The 26,221-nt window shown below is 37.9% G+C and overlaps 1 protein-coding gene across 1 annotated transcript in view; it reads left to right on the top strand.

Annotated features, from left to right (window-relative positions):
* LOC126479258 (leukocyte tyrosine kinase receptor-like) overlaps positions 1–25,984 on the top strand; it is a 782,006-nt gene extending 756,022 nt beyond the window's left edge. The window contains 4 exon segments of the mRNA XM_050103770.1: positions 1,059–1,160; positions 15,812–15,935; positions 15,937–16,038; positions 23,782–25,984. Coding sequence (XP_049959727.1) covers positions 1,059–1,160; positions 15,812–15,935; positions 15,937–16,038; positions 23,782–24,447 — 994 coding nt within the window. The 3' untranslated portion in view covers positions 24,448–25,984.
* The last annotated feature ends 237 nt before the right edge of the window (positions 25,985–26,221 follow it).

The following is a 26,221-nucleotide window of genomic DNA, read 5'->3' as shown; positions in this document are numbered from 1 at the left end:
GTGTCTCATATGATTACTATTGTTTTTTTAGTAAAAAAAATAAAAATTTTTCACTTTATTTGTTGGACTTCTTGCTCTGTAAACCTTTTAGTTGGTAATTCCAGCAGCAGTAAATGCAAATCAAAGGCTTTCTTCTTTTTTTTTAGAAACCTTCATTATTTCCATGTTTTTATTCTTTCCACTACATGACAATGTAATACTCAAGTGATACCATGATACTTTTTATGATTACCATTCCTAACAAAAAGTTTGATTCATAGGAGTTGCATGAAACTTTAAACACCCCAGTATTATGCTTTCTGAGAAAGACATGGTTCTTATAAAGTCAAGGAGGAAATCGGGAAGGATTCCAAAGGATTCTGTTTGTAGGTTGTGTTACTGATATGTATAATTCATATGTAAAAATTTGCTGCATTTTATCTTTTCTTACTCCTCTTATCTCATTTATCTTTACATTTTGGTACTAATCTGTATTCTCTGATTATCTGCATACAGTTCTTGTGACAATTACTGATATCTTTTATAAGAATTAGAACAACGATTACCATGTAAAATTATTTCCATTCTTTTTTGTTATCTACTCTTGTGCCCTACCAGTCTGCAGTTCTGCAAGGTTAATCCTTCTATGTAGATTGGAATAAGCTAAGGTTCAGAAAAATAATTCTGTATTTCTGTTATTCTACTATTCTCCATTCAGTTCATTTCATCTATCACCTCCTAAGGCTAGACACCTGACGACTTTTCTTTGCAACCTATCAAACTAAGGTATATTACTCCATGAAATACCTACATTGTAGCCATGATACAAATTCAATGTACATACATCATACAGTTTCCTAATTTTAATTTCTGGATGTATTGAATATAAATTAATTGTGTAATGTTGATAATAAGTTGTATTTAATTTATTGAATTACATCTGATTTAGTGTTGTTCATGATTCTTCATCATTACATTAAGTAATAATTGAAGTGTGAAGGAAAGTGATAAATCTTGAGTTGCAGTTATTTCAACTGATGGCAAATTTTATATTCTGTGGTTCCAAAATTTTTGTGCAGGGCTGATTATTACAGGAAAGGTGGAAAAGCTATGCTACCCATAAAATGGATGCCCCCAGAAGCTTTCCTGGACGGTATTTTTACGTCAAAGACTGACATATGGTGAGTACAGTTGAGTTATTAAGTCTCATATTTCATCTTTAATGAAACTTCCTTAATTGTAAATTTCTGAGTTTAATTAAAGACTATAAATTTGTTTTTGTTTTACTAAAAGGAAAAGCATGACTTACGTTTGTCCTCTTTAGACACTTACATGTTACGGCTGTTGACTTTTAATTGTGAATTTAAAATGCTGTCCAAGAGTTAGTGTGTTATATGGAACTTAGGCTGTATGTGCTTGGTGCACTTACCCTGACCTGTTTGTTCCAACTTGATAGCCTATAATCAACCTCAGTGCCACAGCTGCTTGGATTTTCTCTTAAAATTTCTCATTTCAAGATGTCCTCACAGTAACTGCTACATATCATTGGTGCGGCCAACAGTTTTATATTTTGTGTAATTGATATTCTGTATCATGATGTAGTTTCATATTCTTCAAATGGTCTATGGCTCAAATTTATCATCTGATACCACGATTTACCCACAATAATTTGTATTTTGAAGTTATTATTAGTAATTATATTGCAAAATACATTGAGGTGATGGAAGTCATGGGATAGCAAGGTGTACATATATAGGTGGTCTTTGTGTTGTGTACACAAGATATGAAAGGACAGTACATTGGCAGAGCTATCATTTGTACTCAGGTGATTCATGTGAAAAGGTTTCTGACTTGATTATGGCCATGTGACAGGAATTAACAGATTTTTAACAGGAAAATATTAGAGTTGTAGCTAGAAACATTGGAAATTCCATTTCAGAAATCATTAAGTAATTCAGTATTCTGAGACATGAACAATACAGTGGTTGATAGCCTTCACTTAACGAGCAAGAACAGTGGCATTTGCATAGAGTTATCAGTACTAACAGACAAGCAACTCTGCATGAAACAAGTGCAAAAATCAATGTGGAATGTATGACGAATGTATTCCTTTAGGCCAGTGCAGTGAAATTTGGCATTAAGGGGCTATGACAGCAGATGACTGATAAAAGTGTCTTTGCTAACAGCGTGACATTATGTTCTGAGCCTCTCCTGGACTCATGACTCCATCATTGAACCCTAGTTGACTGGAAAACCATAGCCTGGTCTGCTGAGTCCTGATTACAGTTGGTAAGAGCTGATGATGGAATTCATTGTGGCACAGACTCCATGAAATGATGGACCTAAGTTGCCAAAAGGCACTGTGCAAGCTAATGGTGGCTCCATAATGTTGTTGACTGTATTTACTTGGAATGGAATGGACACTGGTCGAATGAAATGATCACTGACTGGAAATGGCTACATTTGGCTATTTCAAGACCATTTTCAGCCATTCATGGATTTTATGTTCCCAAACAGCAGTGGAATTTTTATGGATGACAAATTGCCATGTCACCGGGCCACAATTGTTCACAATTTACTTGAAGGACAAGTAGGTGCATTAAAAAACAAACCTGAAATTTGTACACTACATTCTTCATAATCAATTACGTCTTTCCTGTCTGCAACACAGCTATCACTCTTAAGTTCAAATTAATTGTTGTATTCTGAATTTTCTGAAAGACTATCCTGTGTAAGTTATTATTCAGGATTTCTTCAATTTCTAAGTCTGATAAGTGATGTCTATAAGCCATATTACCTCAGTTTTAATGCCAACATGTTCTCACACATTTATCAACACATCACAGAACACAATAACTTTCAACAATTTGTCTTGTACACTGCAATCAGTGTGACACTGACACAGCCCACAAGACGTAAGTGCATGCATCATACAACAGCTTCAAATAAAGAACTTATGTTACCTCCTAGTGTCAAACAATACTATGAGGCTGTTCATAAATTAACCTTGGATTAGCTATTTAAAAAAAGGAAAGTAGATAATTTTCAAATATGTAGTATGTACTTAACATGTGGACATTACTTCTCCCTGCAGTCGCCACCCAAATTCAAATATTTTTTGACTGTGATACCAGCATCTCTATTTCTTTATCAAAGAACAGTGCCACCTGGTGCTTCAGCCAGTTGTTGACAGCATCCTTGACTCCATTGTTGATAGTGAAGTACTGAACAGGCAGCCAGGCCTTCATGTTGGGGACTATACGAAAATGCCACTTAGTGTCATGTCCAGTCTGTATGGAGGATGTTGAAAAATCTCCCAGTGAAATTGTCTGAGTTTTTCTTTAATTTGGTTTGCATTATGGGGCCACAATTTTTCATGAAGGAGAATGATTCCTTTGGTAATAATCCCACAGTTTGTTTTGGACTGACCTTTTTAGTATCATAACACAACAAATGTGTGATTTCTCTCATTTACTCTCACAAAATATGTTGCCAATATTCTTTGGCAATCCCAAAACCTGTAACCATTTGCGGATTGGCATTTTCTGCTTGAACATTTGGGCTTATTTTGAGAATGAGTGTGCATCCACTGTTTGTACTGTTCCTTAGTTTTGGAGTTCACATATTGCACCAATGTCTCATTGCTAGTCATGACTGTGTTCTGAAATTCCTCTCTCTCCTCTTGGTGGTGCTGAAGGAATGTCAAGGCCAAAACCATTCTCTCCGTTTTGTGAACATCACTTAGACATTTTAGTACCCACCATGCACAAATGTATTTTGGTACCCACCATGCACAAATGTTATGTTAACCTAACATCTCCATGACATTGTTAAAGAGTATGTCCTTGAAACCTGAGGCACATCTCACAATTTCATCAATGTGTTATAAAAGTTCATAACCCATATCTGAATGTCTTCCTCAACCAATTTCATCATACACATCAGGTGTGACCAGCCTTGAATTTTCTGCACCACTCTTTTACAACACGTTCACTGGTAAACGCATCTCCATACACATGACCAATTAATAATGAATGTTGGCAGCATTTACTACTTCTGCTTACAAGAAGTCAGTGACAGAACATACCTCTCAACTAGTGGGAGACAGAATGACACCATCCATTTCAGCTGCTTGCTGCTTACACACTAATGAATACAACAGAGCACTGACTAAGTCTCTGTTTCGAATCACTCAAGCACCATGAAGCTACAAGTTTTCATTAATTTTTAAAAGAAAATTGAAAGTTATTTTATGAATAGCCCTTGTACTATGTTGAAACTAGTAGCCTAGCAACTTAAATATCATTTTAATTGGCTCATAAGTAATTTGAAAGTAAAGAACATAAGACATACATCATAGAAATCAAGGTTAAAACTTATCAGGTGTATGTAGTGTGTTCTAATAAATTATGAGACAGAATTGCTGCTCAGTACTAATCGTTAGGAGGCAAAATGTATAATACTGCTAATAGATTCATGTAAAAGTGACACACTACCTAGCTTTTGGAACTAATAGTTCCTTCACCAGTAAAGACACAGAAGGTTAGAGGAGAGCAAGTCACTCAAACCCCACTATGAGGGAGACCCGCCTGTAGTGAGGACGAGGATAGACAAAGATGAAGAGAGAGGTGTCTCTCCTTCAGTCTTCTCCAACATATTCCTCACCCCTCACTAATGAGTGAACTATTATTCCAGAAACTAGGAAGTTTATCAGTTTTGCTTTGACATGTGCCTATCAGCAGTATTACACATTTTGCCTCATGGAGGTAAGTAATAGCTAGCAATTTTGTCTCATAATTGATCTGTTTATTCGATTGAATTTTTCTTTGATACAGTATGTAGAAAGTTAATTGGCTCCAAGGTGTTAATATGATCATACATTTCTTCAGCTGCATTGATAGCACCTCAGGCATATAATCTGCACGATTATATTTTCTACACCAACAAAAATAATCCATTTTTGAAAATAAAATTGCAGCTGAATAGATACAGAGCAGAAATGTCTTTACTTCTCATCCCATCCAGTATGTCTCCACTGACCCAGGATTCTGGGTGACTTTTCCAAACTCTTTCCATTTCCCAAACCTTGCCAGTCCTTTTTCTTCATTCCTCTTCTTACCCTTCAACCCTTCTGCCAGAAGAAGGAACCACTGGCTCTGAAAGCTTGCAGATTTCCTTAACCACTATATAGGTTCTCTGCCACTGCCTGGTGAGATTTTTTCCTGCTCTGCCATCTTCACAGATTCTTAAAATATCTATCTGCATCCTTTTTATTTTTACATTTTGATTTTGTAGTTTCCCACACTGTCGCCTTAGGGTGGCGAGCACCAACTAAGAGTAAGTGACACAAAAGTAGTAAGTTACTAAGAGGGAAGGAAGTCAGTGGCTTTCAGTCGAGATACTGAACTAAAGGAGTAAATTTTTAATTTACCCCCAAAGTAAATTTATTTACTCCACTACTGGCGGAGGGCACCATCAAAAATTATGCTACTATGTTGGTAACTTAATTCTGTGTATTACCTGTTTCCTTTGAAAGGGCACAGCCAACTTCGTTCCCCATCCTTCCCTAATCTGATGGGACTGATGACCTTGCTGTTTGGTCACCTCCCCCAAATCAACCAACCCAAGAGCAGTTTGGGTTTCATATGGAATCTTCTGAGTTGCAGCTTGATGCTAGAGCTGTTACTGCAGCATAATTCTGATAGGAACTCTGCTTTGTCTTCTAGATTGCAGCTTTTTGTGGACTGCAAGTCTTTCTCACAAGTACGCATCAAATCCTAGCATCTCATTACCATCAGTCATATTACTGCTGGAAGAGCTTTAATGGTGTGATAAACAGTTTAATTGCCTTAAAGCCATTGTATGCATCCGTGCTGTGAAACCAGGAAAATATCTCAAGGAACAAAAGGGAATTCTACCAAACTGGTGCATTCCCAAATGTCATGAGGACCACAGATTGTGTACATATATCCATACTTTCACCATCTGGAGCACAAGCAGAACTATACAGAAATCACAAAAATTTCTTTTCTGTCAGTACACAAATCATCTCTGGAGCCAATAAGAAGATTCTGGACATGGTAAGCCATTGGCTGTGTTCCATGTATGATGCACGCATTCGGGACAATAGTAGAGTTGAAACTTCCTGGCAGATTAAAACTGTGTACCAGACTAAGGCCTGCCAGGAAGTTTCATATCAGTGCACAGTCTGCTGCAGAGTGAATATTTCATTCTGGAAACATCTCCCAGGCTGTGGATAAGCCATGTCTCTGCAGTATCCTTTCTTCCAGCAGTGCCTGTCTTGCAAGTTTTGCAGGACAGCTACTCCGAAGTTTGGAAGGTGGTACGCTGGTGGAAGTGAAGCTGTGAGGATGGGTCATGAGTCGAGTTTGGCTAGCTCAGTCAGTCGTGCACTTGCCTTGAAAGGCAAAGGTTCCGAGTTCGAGTCTGTGTGGCAGACTGTTTTAATCTGCCAGGAAGTTTCACATCAGTGCACACTCCACTGAAAAATGAAAATTTTGTTCTGGAAACATTGCTCAGGTTATGCCTAAGCCATGCCTCCACAATACTTTTTTTTTTCCAGTCGTGCTAGTCTAGCAAGTTTTGCAGAAAAGCTAGTGCGTAGTTTGGAAGGCGGGAGATTAGGTTGCTCAGTTGGTAGCACACTTTCCTGCAAAAGGCAAAGGTTCCAAGTTCAAGTCTCACTCCTGCACACAGTTTTAATCTGCCTGGAAGTTTATAATGTTGCATGCTCCATTGCAGACTGAAAATTTCATTCTGGAAACATCCCCCAGGCTATGGCTAAACCATGTTTCTGCAATATCCTTTCTTCCAGTAATGCTAGTCTTGCAAGTTTCTCAGGAGAGCTACTGTGAAGTTTGGAAGGTAGAAGATGAGGTACTGGTGGAAGTGGAGCTGTGAGGATGGGTCATGAGTTGTGCTTGTGTAGCCCAGTCAGCAGTGCACTTGCCCGTGAAAGACAAAGACCCCGATTTCTAGTCTTAGTCTGGCACACAGTTTCAATATGCCAGGAAATTTCAGATCAGTGCATACTCCACTGCAGGAATAGTGCAATTGCTGTAGAATTTGAAAATAGACAGTCTGATGGGTTGCTTCTTGGAGACAGTGGATATGCTCTCTCCAAACATCTTATTACTCCTGTGTTTTGATCTCATACAGGAGCCAAGGATGCTACAAAAGAGCCCATACTGCTACCAGGCATGTAATAGAGCATACATTCAGTTTTTGGAAAAAATATTTCCAAATTCTCACTAAAACAATGTGATACAAACAAAACAAATGTGGGAATGTTGTTTTGATTGCTGCAGTTCCGCACAGCTTAGGAACAGAAGCCGAAGATATGCTTCACCCTGATGCTGTGGATTTGTATGACATTGATCAATATGCCTTTCAGCCAGAAGCAAATGCTCTTTTCTTTTTCTTTCTTTATTATTATTTTTTTTCTTCAGTACACAGAGTTATAAAATAAATATGTTTTGATTATTTTGAAGAAAAACAAGATGTCTATTTTTATGATTTTGCTAATGTAAATAAACATTTGAGTGCACTGATTAGAAATGTCACATGTACTGGTATTGAAATGATAAACATAAATATTATGTCTGGCAAAAAATGGGAATATATTAATCATTGAAAAAATATCAAGCTTATAAAATGTTGGATATTCATATTCCTTTACAAAAACCTGAACTTCTTGGCATATTGGCTGCTGGACTGGAAACTGAGGTTTGCTCTGTTTTGTTCTTGAACTTATTTATAACTTCCATTTTCAGGTTATGCTCTTCTTCCATGATTTCTCTTTGTCTTTCAGCTAACAACTCCTCTCCTATTAAACACATTTTTAATGTATCAAGCTCATCTGTTTTTTTCCAGTAACTCCCTGTTCTTCACTGCAAGCGCATGTTGTCTACCTTTTTTAATAGGTGTACCTTGTGATAAGCTCCCACTAGAGAATGCAAGGCAATGCTCATGACCATGGGATAAAGTTTCACTTTCAGCAGTTTCATTGCCATTGTCAGAGTAGTTGTCATCAGTGATGGTGGTTTAAAGGACCACATTACCTTCAGTTGTGTCATTATCGTTAACTCCAGTTATCCCCTTCAAAACTTGTGGAATAATATCAACAATTATTTGGCTCATATCACCTGTCTTCATCTCAGCTACTCCACCACCAGTTTGGAATTGTATTTTATTACATGTAGCTTTCATTTTCTTTGCTTTTGTTTTCATGTCCTTCCAAATCACTTTAAGCTGCTCTTGTGATCATTGTGTAAGAGCTTCCACATTGTATGTAGGTATATTTTTTCCCAAGCATCTTTTTTCCTTTTTAGCATGTTCATGTTTTGCTTTTTAGATTCAGTAGTGGTTGATACTTTTTCATTATTCCAGCAAACAGCTCTTTTTCAGTTTCTGGTGTGTTTTTTGAATGTTTCTTAACACTTACATTGTCCTTGGCCAACTCCATGTTGCTGTTAGCTCGTATCTCAGGCTGCAAGTGCCACTTAAATTAACACATGCCACCAGTCGATGATGGATGGTGGTAGCTGTAGATTACATTAACACAATATTATTGTCAAAATGTGATGCAGTAATGGCTGACAATAAATGTTTTCCAGACAGAAATGAAATGTATGTGCCAGCAGTATGCTGAAATGGCTTACTTTTTTAGAAAACAGGTGTTACTACTTTAGTTGAGCTCTCCAACAATTACTGAAAGAGTATATTACTGTGGAAGTAATTTACTAAAGTAGTCCAGACTAAATAAATAAGAATTACTGCAAGAGTAATTTACACTAGTTTGGTGATTGCCATCCTTATCATCCTAACAATTCATGTGACCTCTCTGTTCAGCATTTTCTTTTTTGCCTTACATCTCCTTCCACCTTGTCCCCAACTGTTGATGCAAGGGGAACTCTTTACCTTTACAATATTTTATACAGGAGGAAGCTGTCATGAGCTGTAAACTTCATGTACTGGGGAAAGACAGTGTGGTAGTTTCTCATTAAATTCTCCATCACAGTACTCCAATTACTTACTCAGTGACAACTGCTAGTATCGCCATAGTTTCTGTACCAAATTCCTGCATTTCCATCAATTGTGAATTCTGGAGGGATTGCTGCCTTCCTCCAGCATGAAGGTTCTCTGTGCACCAACTGCAGAGAGCTGCTGCTGTCACTCTGTGATTCTTATTGATTGTCTCCTGATTCTATTTTTTTCTCCTTTTCCAATTATTTTTACCAAAATTTATATTATCTCACCCCCCATTCAGTACAAATTTTACCATTAATGTTAAACTAACTTCCTGGGGAGCTAATTTTAAATGTAGCTCTGAACTGGATGACAATTTAATATTAATTCCCTTTCTTGTTTGCTCTGTGGTGTAGAGTACTTTGTGTGCCACTGCTATGTCCCTGTTTTCCTGTTCCAACCGCAAATGATTCATGGGGAGAACATTTGCTGATAAGCCTCCTTGTGAGCTCAAATCTCACTAATTTTTACCTTTGGTTTCCTTGTGAGATATATGTAATTTCATCGAAATGTCTTAAATCAATGGAACAATTTCGTACACACACACACAACTAAAAAGCAGAAAAAGATTATTTGAAGAAAAATGAATTTTTAATATTCCAAGTTTTTAAATCAGACTAAAAAAGTGTAAAATAATCACATTCAGACTGGTAACCCCAAATGGTTGTTATGAAAATTTGTGATTGTGATTTATTAATATCTACGAAAATACTTGTGAGATTCAAAACAAAAGATGTGGGACACATGCAATACATAAGTGATGCATGATGAAGTAGATGAACACCTACTTACTATTACCTGTTGCATGTGCCCCACATTTCACATTTTAAATCGTGCCAGTTTTTTCATAGCTATTAAAAATTCTCAATCAGAAATTTTTGGAACTATTTTCACAAGGTTAGGAATCTCTAGGGGGTAAGGCAAAATTATTTTATACTTTTTAATCTTATTTAGAAATTTTATATTTAAAAATTCAGCTTTATTTAAACAATAATTTTGAAGTGTTCCTCCTCCTTAACTCCCCCTTAATCCCTGCTTGTGGCTTGTGATAAGCAGAGCATGGCATCCCAATAGAGCTCAGGTTGGAAGCTTTTGGTACAAATATGTTGTTGTTGTTGTGGTCTTCAGTCCTGAGACTGGTTTGATGCAGCTCTCCATGCTACTCTATCCTGTACAAGCTTCTTCATCTCCCAGTACCTACTGCAACCTACGTCCTTCTGAATCTGCTTAGTGTATTCATCTCATGGTCTCCCTCTACGATTTTTACCCTCCACGCTGCCCTCCAATGCTAAATTTGTGATCCCTTGATGCCTCAAAACATGTCCTACCAACCGATCCCTTCTTCTAGTCAAGTTGTGCCACAAACTTCTCTTCTCCCCAATCCTATTCAATACCTCCTCATTAGTTACGTGATCTACCCACCTTATCTTCAGCATTCTTCTGTAGCACCACATTTCGAAAGCTTCTATTCTCTTCTTGTCCAAACTAGTTATCGTCCATGTTTCACTTCCATACATGGCTACACTGCATACAAATACTTTCAGAAACGACTTCCTCACACTTAAATCTATACTCGATGTTAACAAATTTCTCTTCTTCAGAAACGATTTCCTTGCCATTGCCAGTCTACATTTTATATCCTCTCTACTTCGACCATCATCAGTTATTTTACTCCCTAAATAGCAAAACTCCTTTACTACTTTAAGTGTCTCATTTCCTAATCTAATTCCCTCAGCATCACCCGATATAATTTGACTACATTCCATTATCCTTGTTTTGCTTTTGTTGATGTTCATCTTATATCCTCCTTTCAAGACACTGTTCATTCCGTTCAACTGCTCTTCCAAGTCCTTTGCTGTCTCTGACAGAATTACAATGTCATCAGTGAACCTCAGAGTTTTTACTTCTTCTCCATGAATTTTAATACCTACTCTGAATTTTTCTTTTGTTTGCTTTACTGCTTGCTCAATATACAGATTGAATAACATCGGGGAGAGGCTACAACCCTGTCTCACTCCTTTCCCAACCACTGCTTCCGTTTCGTGCCCCTCGACTCTTATAACTGCCATCTGGTTTCTGTACAAATTGTAAATAGCCTTTCGCTCCCTGTATTTTAGCCCTGCCACCTTCAGAATTTGAAAGAGAGTATTCCAGTTAACATTGTCAAAAGCTTTCTCTAAGTCTACAAATGCTAGAAACGTAGGTTTGCCTTTTCTTAATCTTTCTTCTAAGATAAGTCGTAAGGTTAGTATTGCCTCACATGTTCCAACATTTATACGGAATCCAAACTGATCTTCCCCGAGGTCCGCTTCTACCAGTTTTTCCATTCGTCTGTAAAGAATTCGTGTTAGTATTTTGCAGCTGTGACTTATTAAACTGATAGTTCAGTAATTTTCACATCTGTCAACACCTGCTTTCTTTGGGATTGGAATTATTATATTCTTCTTGAAGTCTGAGGGTATTTCGCCTGTCTCATACATCTTGCTCACCAGATGGTAGAGTTTTGTCATGACTGGCTCTCCCAAGGCCATCAGTAGTTCTAATGGAATGTTGTCTATTCCCGGGGCCTTGTTTTGACTCAGGTCTTTCAGTGCTCTGTCAAACTCTTCACGCAGTATCTTATCTCCCATTTCGTCTTCATCTACATCCTCTTCCATTTCCATAATATTGTCCTCAAGTACATCGCCCTTGTATAAACCCTCTAAATACTCCTTCCACCTTTTTGCCTTCCCTTCTTTGCTTAGAACTGGGTTGCCATCTGAGCTCTTGATATTCATACAAGTGGTTCTCTTCTCTCCAAAGGTCTCTTTAATTTTCCTGTAGGCAGTATCTATCTTACCCCTAGTGAGACAAGCCTCTACATCCTTACATTTGTCCTCTAGCCATCCCTGCTTAGCCATTTTGCACTTCCTGTCGATCTCATTTTTGAGACGTTTGTATTCCTTTTTGCCTGCTTCATTTACTGCATTTTTATATTTTCTCCTTTCATCAATTAAATTCAATATTTCTTCTGTTACCCAAGGATTTCTATTAGCCCTCATCTTTTTACCTACTTGATCGTCTGCTGCCTTCACTATTTCATCCCTCAGAGCTACCCATTCTTCTTCTATTGTATTTCTTTCCCCCATTCCTGTCAATTGCTCCCTTATGCTCTCCCTCAAACTCTCTACAACCTCTGGTTCTTTCAGCTTATCCAGGTCCCATCTCCTTAAATTCCCACCTTTTTGCAGTTTCTTCAGTTTCAATCTGCAGTTCATAACCAATAGATTGTGGTCAGAGTCCACATCTGCCCCTGGAAATGTCTTACAATTTAAAATCTGGTTCCTAAATCTCTGTCTTACCATTATATAATCTATCTGAAACCTTCTAGTATCTCCAGGGTTCTTCCATGTATACAACCCTCTTTCATGATTCTTGAACCAAGTGTTACCTATGATTAAGTTATGCTCTGTGCAAAATTCTACAAGGCGGCTTCCTCTTTCATTTCTTCCCCCCAATCCATATTCACCTACTATGTTTCCTTCTCTCCCTTTTCCTACTGACAAATTCCAGTCACCCATGACTATTAAAATTTCGTCTCCCTTCACTACCTGAATAATTTCCTTTATCTCGTCATACATTTCATCAATTTCTTCATCAACTGCAGAGCTAGTTGGCATATAAACTTGTACTACTGTAGTAGGCATGGGCTTTGTGTCTATCTTGGCCACAATAATGCGTTCACTATGCTGTTTGTAGTAGCTTACCCGCACTCCAATTTTTTTATTCATTATTAAACCTACTCCTGCATTACCCCTATTTGATTTTGTGTTTATAACCCTGTAATCACCTGACCAAAAGTCTTGTTCCTCCTGCCACCGAACTTCACTAATTCCCACTATATCTAACTTTAACCTATCCGTTTCCCTTTTTAAATTTTCTAACCTACCTGCCCGATTAAGGGATCTGACATTCCACACTCCGATCTGTAGAACGCCAGTTTTCTTTCTCCTGATAACGACGTCCTCTTGAGTAGTCCCCGCCCGGAGATCCGAATGGGGGACTATTTTACCTCCAGAATATTTTACCCAAGAGGACGCCATCATCATTTAATGATACAGTAAAGCTGCATGTCCTCGGGAAAAATTACGGCTATAGTTTCCCCTTGCTTTCAGCCGTTCGCAGTACCAGCACAGCAAGGCCGTTTTGGTTAATGTTACAAGGCCAGATCAGTCAATCATCCAGACTGTTGTCCCTGCAACTACTGGAAAGGCTGCTGCCCCTCTTCAGGAACCACACGTTTGTCTGGCCTCTCAACAGATACCCCTCCATTGTGGTTGCACCTACGGTACGGCCATCTGTATCGCTGAGGCACGTAAGCCTCCCCACCAACGGCAAGGTCCATGGTTCATGGGGGGTACAAATATACAAAAATTTAATCAAGGAGGAGAGTAAATAGAGGTTTGTCTTATATGATTATTTTGAAAAAATAAATTAAAAAAGTAAATATAACAAAATAATTTTTACTGAAACATTCATAAATTATGTGAATGGATAAAATGTGAATAACAAATTTGTAAAGATGTTGGCACAGCATGGATATGAACTTATGATGTGAATTTAAGTTAATCAGAAATATCCATTGAGCTTGTATTTCTGTTTTTCTGTCTGCTGTGGCATAGTTTTCACTGTCAGACATCAAATGCTGCTTTCATACTGGAAACTTGCTTGTTTGGATTTGTGGAAAATCCATATTTGAGGATAGATCATTATTCATCAGTTAGAGGAATCACTAAGCAATGTACAGGCTCATATAAAATGTCAAAAACTGTTTAGTTTTGGGGCAAAGCCCTTCTTTAGAGACAGAAAGCATGTACAGACCCCACACATACAGCCTGCTATCATGTTCCTGTGCTATCACCTGACTGCATCAAATAGTGATCTTGATTGGGGTGGGTGATTGGTAAGTGGAAAGGAAGTGGAAGAGTGAGTAATATAATGGGAGGAAGTTAACAATGATCACACTTCGGGTGGAACATACAGGTGCACACAGGACATTTAGGGGGATAGAGGGGGAAGAGAGAGAAAAAGGATGAAGTTTACTGAGAAGCTCAGCATCTATAGGATGACAAATCAATAAAAAGCTAAGGAAACTTTCTAATGAGTGAACTATGTGGAATATAAAAATAACAGTGTGTACGGGAGAATTAGGATGAAACAGAGCAAAACTGAAGGGGTAGGGAATTTAGAAGACAGGTTAGGACATAAACTAGTGGAGGCTGAAGCCATTAGAAATGAATGATATGTTACAGAGAGAAATACTGTGAGCATATACTAATTTTGTGGGGCGAGAGGGGGGGGGGGGGGGGGAGGAGGAACCTGTCTTTTTTATATCCGTCTATCATGCTCCCCCCTCCCCTTTTTCCCCTTGACTGCAAATTGTTCCTGCCCATTTTATCTTCTGATTCTGCATCAGCATCTTCCTACCTGTTACTCTTCTACTTTCCATTAGCTCACATGTTGAAACTTAGTCCTTTCCATTTCGTTTTGCGTATCTGATTTCCCTATCTTGTTTCTATATGCTTCTCACTGTTGTCCTCCTAACTGTCCTCTGACCTACTTCTGCAAACTCCTGCTTTACAAGTGCCCCCCCCTTACCCCCCCCCCCCCCCACCTTCACCAAAGTACAGTCTTCCCTTAATCTCTCCTGTCCTCTTTCTCGTACTCACCCGTGTCAGGCAAAAACATCGTGAGGCAACAGCTGCTGTGTGTGAGAGAGCAAGTTCCGTAACCCCAATGAAGGTTTTTATTTAAAAGATAACTATTTTTTCTTTTCTTCATCTTTCCTATTAGGCTTTTCACTGCTCACCTTAAAAACATTAGATTCTTTAGATGCACATGTGTAGAAAGATAATCTGTACATGTGAATAAATGGGATGAATGGTTAAATTTTTTATGCAATAGAAATTGACAAAAAGCTGCTTCAGATGTGGTGGTGGACTGGTAGGCACCTAAAATATCTGACAAACAAACTAACTTTTGGAACCTAACGTTGCTCAGTGTGGTAAAGAATACATGACTGAATAACTGGGTCTACTTAAGTTCCTTCTCAACCTGTTTTTCTTCCCCTCTTTAGAGCCTCATCTTGGGGAATGTACCTGACTATGCTTGTGAGAAGCTTTATTTCTTTCAGTCTAGTTGTTTGATGTAATATATTTTGGGCATTTTTTAAATGATTTGTGTAAGTGTGTGTGTGTCTTTGTGTTGTGTGTGTGTGTGTGTGTGTGTGTGTGTGTGTGTGTGTGTGTGTGTGTGTGTGTGTGTTTTGTCTAACTCAGGAGAAGGCTTTTTGGCCAAAAGCTTACTTGTTTAGCTGTTTTTTGTTATGTCTGCCTGCGATTCAACATCTCCACTATATGGTAAGTAGCAATCTATCCTATTCATTATATTGTCATTATTCCATCCTGAATTTTCTGTTGTTACATACATTCTTTGTTTGCATTAAAAGTATTTTTTTAAGAAATTTAACAGTATAATTTATTGAATTTTATTTATTCTATTGTATACATCTTGGAATCCTATAAAGTCTATTTTGTTAATCTTGAAATATGTAGTAATGAAATGAATAGCATGTGGCAGCTGTCCTGATGTTTTGCAGAATTCATTCTTCAGCCTTGTGATCAAAGAATTATGACTCGCGTGAATTCTTTAGGTGACTAAGTGCTCTATTAATGAAAGTTGCATATGCGTAAGCAAATATATGCTGATGTAGATTTCTCACAAATTCTGACAAATGTATTTTCAGGTCATTTGGTGTATTACTCTGGGAGGTAATGTCCCTGGGTTACATGCCATACACGGGCTGTGCAAACCGAGAAGTCATGCAACTTGTAACTAGTGGAGGGCGTCTGGAGCCTCCTAGCAACTGTCCCTGCTCCAGTTTATGGTATTATGACCCAGTGCTGGCATCCTAACCCAGATGAACGGCCCAACTTTGCCACAATACTTGAGAGGCTGGGCTATGTTGCACAGGTATTTGTGATGAGAAAATACTAGCAAATGTTTTGAATTTATACTTACAGCCTGATATTCATGAGACAATATTAGATTAAAGACATTTTGTTTGGCGAAACCCCTTTTTGGTCATGAATCCACACGTATCAACTCAGCCCTCTCAGTTTTACTAAATCTTCAGTAGTATTTAGTAACTCATAGATAATTATCTTGATTTCTTTTCAGTTCTTGATAATTTAAAGTAGAATTATTCATAATATAAGAACAAGAAAATAAATTTTTTTCTCTGGTTATCAACTGCATAAGGTCAGATATGAGTTATATCCCAACAAAACCTTCACATTAGTTGTTATCCTTAAAATAGTTGATATTAAGAATGCAAATGTGAAAGGTGCAGAAGAAAGGATAGTTATTTTACCTTTTACCAGGCTACTAGCTTAAGGACAAAGCTATTCACACTACACAATTCTTTGCTGTGGCTGGTGGGTTAACATTTGTAAGGGATACCGTATAGTCTAAGCTGATGCTAACAAATGTTTAGTGAGCATCTAGAAATAAACAACAGCAGGTTGGGGTCGGTCATTTGGGTGTACGTACATTAGTTTGCAGTATCAGTAAAGTACCAACATAACATGACGGAGACATCAATCAAATGACTATCCTAAACCAACTAATTATCTCCTTGTTCCATACTGTAGTTACTGCAGGGTTTGTGAAGCAAACAGCTTTCAGCCTTATATTGTGTGTAAATTATGATATGATCTCCCACTGTCAGTAGATGCAAACATCCCATTTTGTGATACCATATTCACATAAAGGTTATTTATTAGTCATTCAGCCTTAGTACATGCAATAGACTCCAGCAGTACACTTATAAATTTTACAAAAATTATTATGAAAAGGATAGAGTGTCACATGCCATAAAGATGACACACTGAGTTGCAGACAGGCACAGTGAAAAGACTGTTACATACTAAGCATTTGGCTGAAACCTTCTTCAGAAAAGTAAATAAAACAACACATACATCACAAGCAGGTAGACTTCACACACATGACTGCTACTTCAGGCAACTTTCCTACCTGGACTTTCCATTGTTTAATTTTACAAAAATACCTTTTACCATTGTTATGCTCATATTGGGCATTTCTAAAAATCCTTCTATTGAGTAAAATGGGTTAACTAACAAGAAACTGAGCAGATTTTTCCAAAATATTTAGACTGACATGCTTAGGATGTGTTTTGACAATTTGTTATCCGTTTTGATTGCCATGTACACATGGCTGCTATTAATTTTTTTGAATCTATTTTTTGATAAGAGCAGAGAATTACAGGTTCATGTAATTATCATGTCTTTGGTTTGTCGCAGTAATTTTATGTGGTTTTGAAGATGTGTAATTAAAGGTACCAAAAACATATACGAGGGCTGTTCCGTAAATAATTGTCATAATTTTGTTATGGTCATAGTATCTCATGCTAGAATTAAATCTTAGGGTCCTGCCTGTGAGAAGCAGGCAAACTGAGATAGGTTCAGTATCACCTACCACAACAGTGAGCAGTATGTGGCTTTGAAATTCTGCTTTCATGTCAACATTTTATCTGAGGCCTATGCAATGTTACAGGAGGCCTGTGGAGAGTCTGTTCTTCCCTACAGCACAGCCCGTAGATGCTTTAAATTGTTTAAAGATGGGAGACAATCAATTTCAAAGGAAGATGGACCCAGTATGCCAATTACTGCTCTTACAGAATAAAATCTCAACACTGATATTATCGTTGTGAGAGGGGATTGATAAATAACCTTACAAACACTTTCTGAGATAGTGAAAATTTCATTGGGTGCCATCCAAAAATTAGTAACACAAAATTTACAAAAGTGAGTTGTTTTTGCACCTGGCTTGCAAGACTGCAGGTTCCCCAACAAAAGGACATCTGTTTGCAGGTTTTCATGCAACTGAAGTTAATGTTGGTGGAAGATTCAAAGTGTCTACCAAAGGTAATCACTGCTGACGAAGCTTGGCTACATCATTTTGATCCAGAGAGCAAACAGCATAGCTTAGTGTGGAAAATATCCTTTACTGACAACCACCAAAAAAACAAAAGTAATTGCTCCTGCTGAGAAAGTAATGGACATCTTATTTTTTGATACTCTTGAAATGATTTATCAGTATGTTGTACCTTCACGCACATCAATAACTGGACTATACTACAGGGATGTCCTGAAAACATTGCAAGTCCTTATCAGGTACAAAAGATCAGATATCCCTGAAACAGGCTGGACACTGCAGCATGATAATGCATAGTCACATATTGCAAATGATGATACTGCAGAACTTGCAAAAATCAGTTTGAAGTGCATCCCTAACCATCCCTATGGTCCAGATTTAGCCCATCTGACTTTTTTGTTCCCTAACCTGAAGAAACACCTTTGCTGAAGCCATTTCTGATCATCAGAAGCAGTAGTGAAGGCTGCGGAGGCAATTCTGAAGCACGTCTTTGTAGATTGTCAAAAATACTGAGACAAGTGCATTGCAACCAGAGGATACTATTTTGAAAAGAATCATCAGGATTATAAGGATGAGTAGAGGTATATTGTCAAAAGGTATGGTCATTCTTTACTGAAGGGCCATCATAAATGAATTACTGTTAAAACCTTATACTTAATTAGCAAAGCTTTATATTGTGTTCTACTATCTACCCTTGCCATTACACTGATTGCCTTCTTCCAAAACACAAGAATTTCATTTATTTATTAATTTTTTTTCCTATTCCCCCAGAATATAAATCCATATCTCAGAATGTACTGAAAAAAGTAAACATGTTGTCTTTACATATTCAGAAGTGCTCTTCACTAAATTCCTCTTGACAACCTATCTTTTATGCATTAAAATGTGAGTTTAATGTTATTTTGCAGTATAATGCCTAAAAATTTTACATTCATTTCAGTATAAAACTTCATTATAGACTCGAACTTTGTGCAAGACCAGAACTTGATTCTCAAGTCCTTCTTTCCTTTTCCAAGCAATTTTCTTATTGAATGAGCTGTCTTTTTCACCATAATGAAGCTGTAAGGGTGGGCTGGGGGGAGGGGGGTCTTGGTTGTGATTGGATAGCTCATTTGATAAGAATGTTGTCTACCAAAGACAAGAGCCCAGTTGCAAGTTCTGATCTGCTACACGTCTTTGACCTGTCAGGAAGTTTTATATTGGGATGTTAGTTCCTTGCATTTTTGCTGGTTGTGAATTAATTAGATTATACTCAATATTTTAACAGATGTCTTTGTGCTACAAATATTCCTAAGTCCAAAAGACACAATTCTTATTCACAAAAGGGTCACAGAAGTTGATTCAAAATTACTGTCAAGGTGTCATGAATGTAGAGTTTAAATTCCTTCTTTATTATTTTCCCAGTGACAAACAGCACTAAGTATTGGTAATGCAGAGCAACATTTTTAAGTAGTGTGTTAAATGCTTTGTTCAACAATGCAAAGCTCCCAGAATTTTTGCTCAGCCATTGACAGCAATGTGATTCCAGCTTCATGGAGTTGTCTCGCTGTGTCATAAGACCGCATGTGATTTATCCAACCAATAAATTCATTATCTCCCACACCAGCAAGAGTATTGAGTGTCTTTTAGCATTTTTCTTAAAGTTAAATTCTGCATTTTGTATAATTTGCAAGCAAATACTATTAAACAGCTGAAGAAGAAGGAGAAGGTCATCCGGTGCTTATGTATTTGTAGATTGTCAATACTTTAATGTCTATCATGACAATTTTAGCAATAAGTAAGATATACTTGTAAACTGCCTAAGAAGATTTGCAGCTCCCATATGATTTGCATAGCTTGTGTTTATTGATTGAAAACTTGTTCCCACAATTCTTTTGACAACTGAAAATTGTTGTCATTGCTCACCATTTCTTTAGTTTTCTAAACATGTGCTTCAGTTCTTGAATTCACAGATCAACTGGGATGTTCATCATTTTCAATCTCTTCCCAACATTTTGAGAACCATTTGTTCCTTTCAAAAACTCATGCACATAATACAGTATTATCACCAAACACCTCCTTTAGTGTATGAAAACATTGTGTTGGTGATTTCTTACTTTCATGAGGAACTTGAGGTTAACTCATTGCTTGATTTTTAAGTTTACCGTGCTCATGGCGCTATTACCGAACAACATGCTCCTCAGCCAACGTTCAAAAGACAAGTAAAACAGACAGAAAGATGAAACTAATGGTGGGTCCTCTTTAAATTCAAGGGCAACTGTTTTCCAGTATCAACCTCCACCCATTAGGCTACACGATAGGAAGTGAGCAGTCTCATTACTTAATTTCCATCCCTCATACATTAATTCAGACATTATGCAACCATCTCCACAGAATTTATTTTGCCTCTAGGCCTCCATTATGAATAACAGCAAAAACAACCCAGTACTGTGGTTTGTGGAATAGATGTATAATGGAATAACGGGAGTGAAACTTGGGTCAGTAACATCAGATTCACTTGTCCGACAGGTGCAGGATTTGTTTGATGTCTGATAATCATCATAGAAAAGTATGGAAGTAACCAGGAATGCATGTGCACTTTGGGTATGCAGTCTCACAGGTTCAGGTAGTAAGTAAGTCACGCATGTATAGGGCAGGTATTGTGTAGAGATGTCAGTTGCCTCCCATTTGAAGGCTCTACAGTCAACATTTTAGTGATATTTTCATCTTTGAAGATGTTAATGAATAAGCGCCCATGTTACAAACCAGGATACAGGATGGCCTGTGGTACCTTCTGACGTAACCCAGCTGTGCGTGCTTGGCACCAGTTGAAACTGGCAGTGCATCATTGCAAGAACCCTCTTCATATAGAGGACACCTCAGGAGGCCCACTGCCTAGGAGCGGTACAAGCCTGAGCAGTAAGGTTCCAACCATCGTGTGTGCAGTATGCCAAGGAACAGCCAAACAAACTACAATGGGCAAGGTTCAGTGCGATTTCAAGCAGAGCAACATTTGTGATACACAGTTTAAGGCTGTTAATCTATTCCAACAGATTTATTTCATTAGAATTCCCACAGTATTACAATATTACACAAAAATTATATCCATCAATACAACAAGAAAAGATCTGCATTGCTGATGTGTTATTTTATGTAACAAAAGCATTGGGAAAAAGAAAAAACAATTTCAGATAGCTAATAAATTACAAAATTGTGGTTATGTTAAAAATGCTTGTGCAACAGACTTTATTGTTGTGATCTTCACTCTTAAAAATCGTCTAATGTGAGCCTGTTCATCTCTGAATAACCACTGCAATACATCCTTTTGAACCTGCTTGCTGTATTCATGACTAAGTCCCCCCCTCCCATCACTGGTCACCCAAATTCCATTAATTACCAGTTACCCAGCTGACATTCCTTGTTGCCTCAAAATGTCTCCTACAAACCAATCCCTCTCTTTTAGTCAAGTTGTTTCACGAATTTCTTTCTTCCCCTGTTCGATTTAGTACCTTCCCATTTGTTATTCAGTCTACCCATCTAATCTGTAGCACCCATCTAAAGCACCATATGTCCAGAACTTTAATTCTCTTCTTGCCTGAAATTGCTTATCATCCATATTTCACTTCTGTACAAGGATGCACTTGAGACAGATACCTTCGGACAAGACTTCTTAACACTTCAATTTATACAGATAGTGGTAGTGTCACATACACAAGGTATAAAAGTACAGTGTATTGGCAGAGCTGTCATTTGTACTCAAGTGATTTATGTGAAAAAGTTTTCGATATGATTATGGCCACATTACGAGAATTAACAGACATTTAATGCGGATTGGTAGTTGAAGCTAGACACATGGATATTCCATTTAGGAAATAGTTAGGGAATTCAATATTCCAAGAACCACAGTGTCAAGAATGTGCCAAGATTACAAAATTTCAGGTATTACCTCCTACCACAGACAAAACAGTGACTGACAACCTGCACTCAACAAAGGAGAGCAACAACATTTCTGTAGAATTGTCAGTACCTACAGACAAGAAACACTGCATGAAGTAACTGAGGAAATCAATGTGGGGAGTGTGATAAATGTATCCATTAGGCTAGTGCAGCAAAATTTGATGTTAATTGGCTGTCAGCAGACAACCTACGTGAGTCCCTTGTGCAGCAGCATTCTGGGCTTGTGACCCTATAGGTTGGACCCTAGACAAATGGAAAACTGTGGTCTGATCAGATGAGTCTCGATTTTGGTTGGTCAGAGCTGATGGTCTGAAGTTTGAGTGTGGCACAGACCACACAAACCTATGGATCCAAGTTGTCAACAAGGCACTGTGGCTCCATAATGGCGTGGGCTGTGTCTATGTGGAATGAACTGGGTCCTCTGGTCAAACTGAACTGATTATTGATTGGAAATGGTTATTTTGGTTACTTGGTGACCATATGCAACCATTTATGGACTTCACATTCCCAAACAACAATGGAATTTTTATGGATGACAATTGTCATGTCACCAGGCCACATTGTTCTTTATTGATTATTCTGGACAATTTGAGTGAATGGGAGTCAAACTGCACAAAAACCCTGGGTTCATTGTGGGGCAGGGATGAGGCGAGTGGACTTCTGTGGCCTGTTGTGGGGTTGTGAACTGTGGCCTGTTGTGGGGTTGTGAACCACTGAGGGCTATGGCAAGGCAGAGCCTCTCCATTTCTAGGTCCCTGGTTTAATACATACAATACGCTATCATATGCTTATTATTATTATTATAAAAAGTGGCTAAAAATTCTCTCTTGAGATCAGATGGAATTCTGCTTTTGATCATTGAAGTATTTCATTCTTTAATTTTAATGTTATTAATACTTTAATTTCTGATGTTTAGTAGTAATTCATATGATATTATCTTTGTTTATGTATAGGTTCTATTAGTTCCTCTTTAAGAGTGAAAGCAGTTTATCCAATGAAGTCTAGTTTTCTAACTAAAACATGAGCAATGGAACCATTCCACTGGAGTTTGCTTTGCATTGTTCATATACATGGTGGGAGAGAAATGGTCTCAAAAGCTAATAGGAATGTTGCAGGGTAGGCTGTGGTGAGAAATAACTGCTAAGAAAAAAATTAATACAGTGCACCATTTCTGAGGTAATCAGCACTGAAGTTAGCCAGTCAGGCTGCTGTGCATGCGAATTCAAATGGCCCACCAGAGACAGTGTCCTTTGCTTGGCTTTGTCCAACCAAAACAGAGAATGAAACAAAAACTGGACGCAGAATGGTAGTAAGGATCGAACCAAAGGCTGAGCAGTCTTCTGTGCTATTGTCTACAATATGAGAGTAACTAACACTCATTGTATCTGGTGGTCCACTTGAATTTGCACCTACAGTGACCTGATTGACTAACTTCAATGCTAATTAACTCAGAAACAGTGCAGCATATCGAATTTTATCCTGCAACACCTTTACCAGCTTTTTCGAGTGTTTCACCCACCGTGTACACAATCTCTAAATTGAAGATCTACATTTCTGTTTATTTTTACAGAAAGCTATCATAATTTGCTATTAATGTATAGAGGAGAAAGAAAAGGAGTGATGAAATCCTTGATTTATAGTATGTTAACTGGAAATGCTGCTTTTCATCTGTGTCTGTTGTTTCCTCTGCAATATTTTGCTTCATTTAATGTTACTGAAATATTGATAAATCAGTGTTTTTGCATCAGCAGTTCTGATGTGAGTTATGCCATCCATGTGAATCTACCATCTACTGAATTCTGATGGAAAATTCTACTGTTGTAGGACCCTGATGTCGTGAATGCACCACTTCCTGTTTTCAATCGCCCTCCTTCTGCCGAACGGGACATCACCGTGATGCGGCCTCCAGCCCACGAGAACTCCTGCCTGCTCCTGCAGCGAGCAGCTGATTATCTGGTACCCATCTCGGGACCTACCCCTGATTTGCCATCATCCCCATCCACTAGCAGTGTGGATAAACTACTGGCCAATTCTGACTGGGAGACAAGCTTTGCACTTCCAGAATCACGTTCAACACAGCCGTTGTTGGGAGAACAGGGCTCACACTCAGGTTCTCATTCAGGATCTCACTCTGGCTCTGGGTCTGGTTCTGGTACGGGCACTTCATCTTCACCCTCTCCAGGTGCATCCAGTGGTGTTGGTGCCAGTGTCAGCTGTGGCGGGACTAATGGGAGTACTGGTGTGGGTGCAGCGGCAAGTAGTGGGGAAAATTTCACAGGTTCCACTTCTGAGACTGGGGGAGGAGGAGGATTGCTGTCATTGGATGCTGCTGCCCTTGTGAAGCAACCTCCGCTAGCCTATGCAAATGTTACACCTGCCCATGCAGTGCCGACTGCACCCCCTACTACAGAACTACCTGAAGCACCAGGGCAACCATTTTCAATTGGAACAAGGGGGCGTCCTATATCTGATCTTGAAATATCGTGTTGAATGACCTAGCTTAAAATAAAAACTGAAAGTGAAAAATATACAATAGCCAATGCAGATGAGAATTTTACTGTTAAAACTCAGATCTGCAGTTGGTGAAAGACTTGTAAGAAAAAACAAGTATTACAGATAAATATATATTGAACTCCCACAAGAATTTTTCTGTGGTAGTTTCAAGAGTATCAGGGTTTAGTATGGGTTTAAGGTAAGAATAACTGGTGCAAATGCTTAATTGTTGGAAAGTGAATATTTTTTAGTGCTCAGTGCTTGAAGTTACATGTTGAACAGAAACTCAAGACTAACACTTCACTTCTAGTTTGAAGGAAAACCATGTGCTTTGATTACAACAAAGGTCATGGTTAATTTTGAAACAAAACTGAAAATGCAGTTATCCTGAAATTCCTCTTGGATAATTTGCTCAGGTTAACTGATATGCCTGTGAAAAATATTGATTCATGTTGTATCCTCCTCTGTAAAAATCACATACCTATTAATCCCTCTCTGTCAGTCCGTGCATGAATCTGTTGCAGTGAAATCATGCATGATATTAGTACAACCCATAAAGCATGCACCGACATAAGTGTATCATAAATACGTAACATTTGCCACAGCATGTCTGAAATATCTGGTGTTACCTTGTTTTATGTAATTTCTCATAAACAACTGAAGTTATGTGATAAAACTACATCAATGTGTACTGATTCATTTTAGACTCTTCTGTGTACACATATAAATGGAAAATATTTGTTTTGAGACATTCATAAGTGTGTTGACATATAAATACACTCTTTCTGAGTCTACTTCACATTTATCGCACATCTCAAGATTGTGTTAATGAAAGGACAAGGCGACCCTTGTGCATAACTTGGTAAGACCTCCTTCATAATATATTTTGAGATCAAAAATACATGTCAGGTAGAAACTTCATGACAATAAACTGGAATAGATTATTCACATGAAAGTGTATTCAAGGGATGCATAGCATGTCGTCAAAAGGAGTATGTAATGTACTCCTCTTTTCTCCATCATGATTTCTCACAGTTGGTATCAGTGTTTTGTTTGATATTTGAATTAGAATGTCAATTTGTAAACATTTGTATGTACTGATCATATTGTGCTAGCTATCAATACATGTATATTTTTATATAATTTTTCATATAAGAATTGAAACAAACTCCGTAGAATTTTTAAAGAGTTCAGAGGAATAGCTGGTTCACATTTAATGTGCCAAGCACATTACAGAGTGTTTATGTGGACTGCCTACACAGCAGTGAGAAGGACTGTATCAAAATATGACTGAAGATACAAACTTCCTTAAATTTAAGATGTGTTGTGTGCTTCAATCTTACATAAAGAAAAGACTTGCAAGTTATATGTGAAACTGAAGCCATAATAATAGTTACCATGTAATTTACATACTGCGTACACCCTTTGGGAATATATTAAGCTTCTAAGAGATGTGTATTATTTTAACTTTAATATGGGCAGAATAAATTGTTGGTGCAAAAATTATAACAGAAATATATGACCCAAAAAGTTAGCTAAGTCATAGTAAATTTTTATTGCTGAATTAATCAGCATTATGTCCATACCTTTAATTGACGTATTATGTCAAAAGTACTGAGGATGTAAGGGAATAATAACAGTGTCCAAATGTATCACACATTTGCATGAAGAAGATGTGCCGCACATCTTGAGTTACAGGGTATTGCTTCTACCTCTCAGTACATCAAAGACTGGATACTTACTCTCTGCCTTTCACAGTTTATATTGTCAG

Source organism: Schistocerca serialis, chromosome 1, assembly GCF_023864345.2.
Source record: "Schistocerca serialis cubense isolate TAMUIC-IGC-003099 chromosome 1, iqSchSeri2.2, whole genome shotgun sequence".
Taxonomy (NCBI): domain Eukaryota; kingdom Metazoa; phylum Arthropoda; class Insecta; order Orthoptera; family Acrididae; genus Schistocerca; species Schistocerca serialis.
The sequence above is the reverse complement of the archived record's forward strand: the minus strand, read 5'-3'. Positions and strand labels throughout refer to the sequence as shown.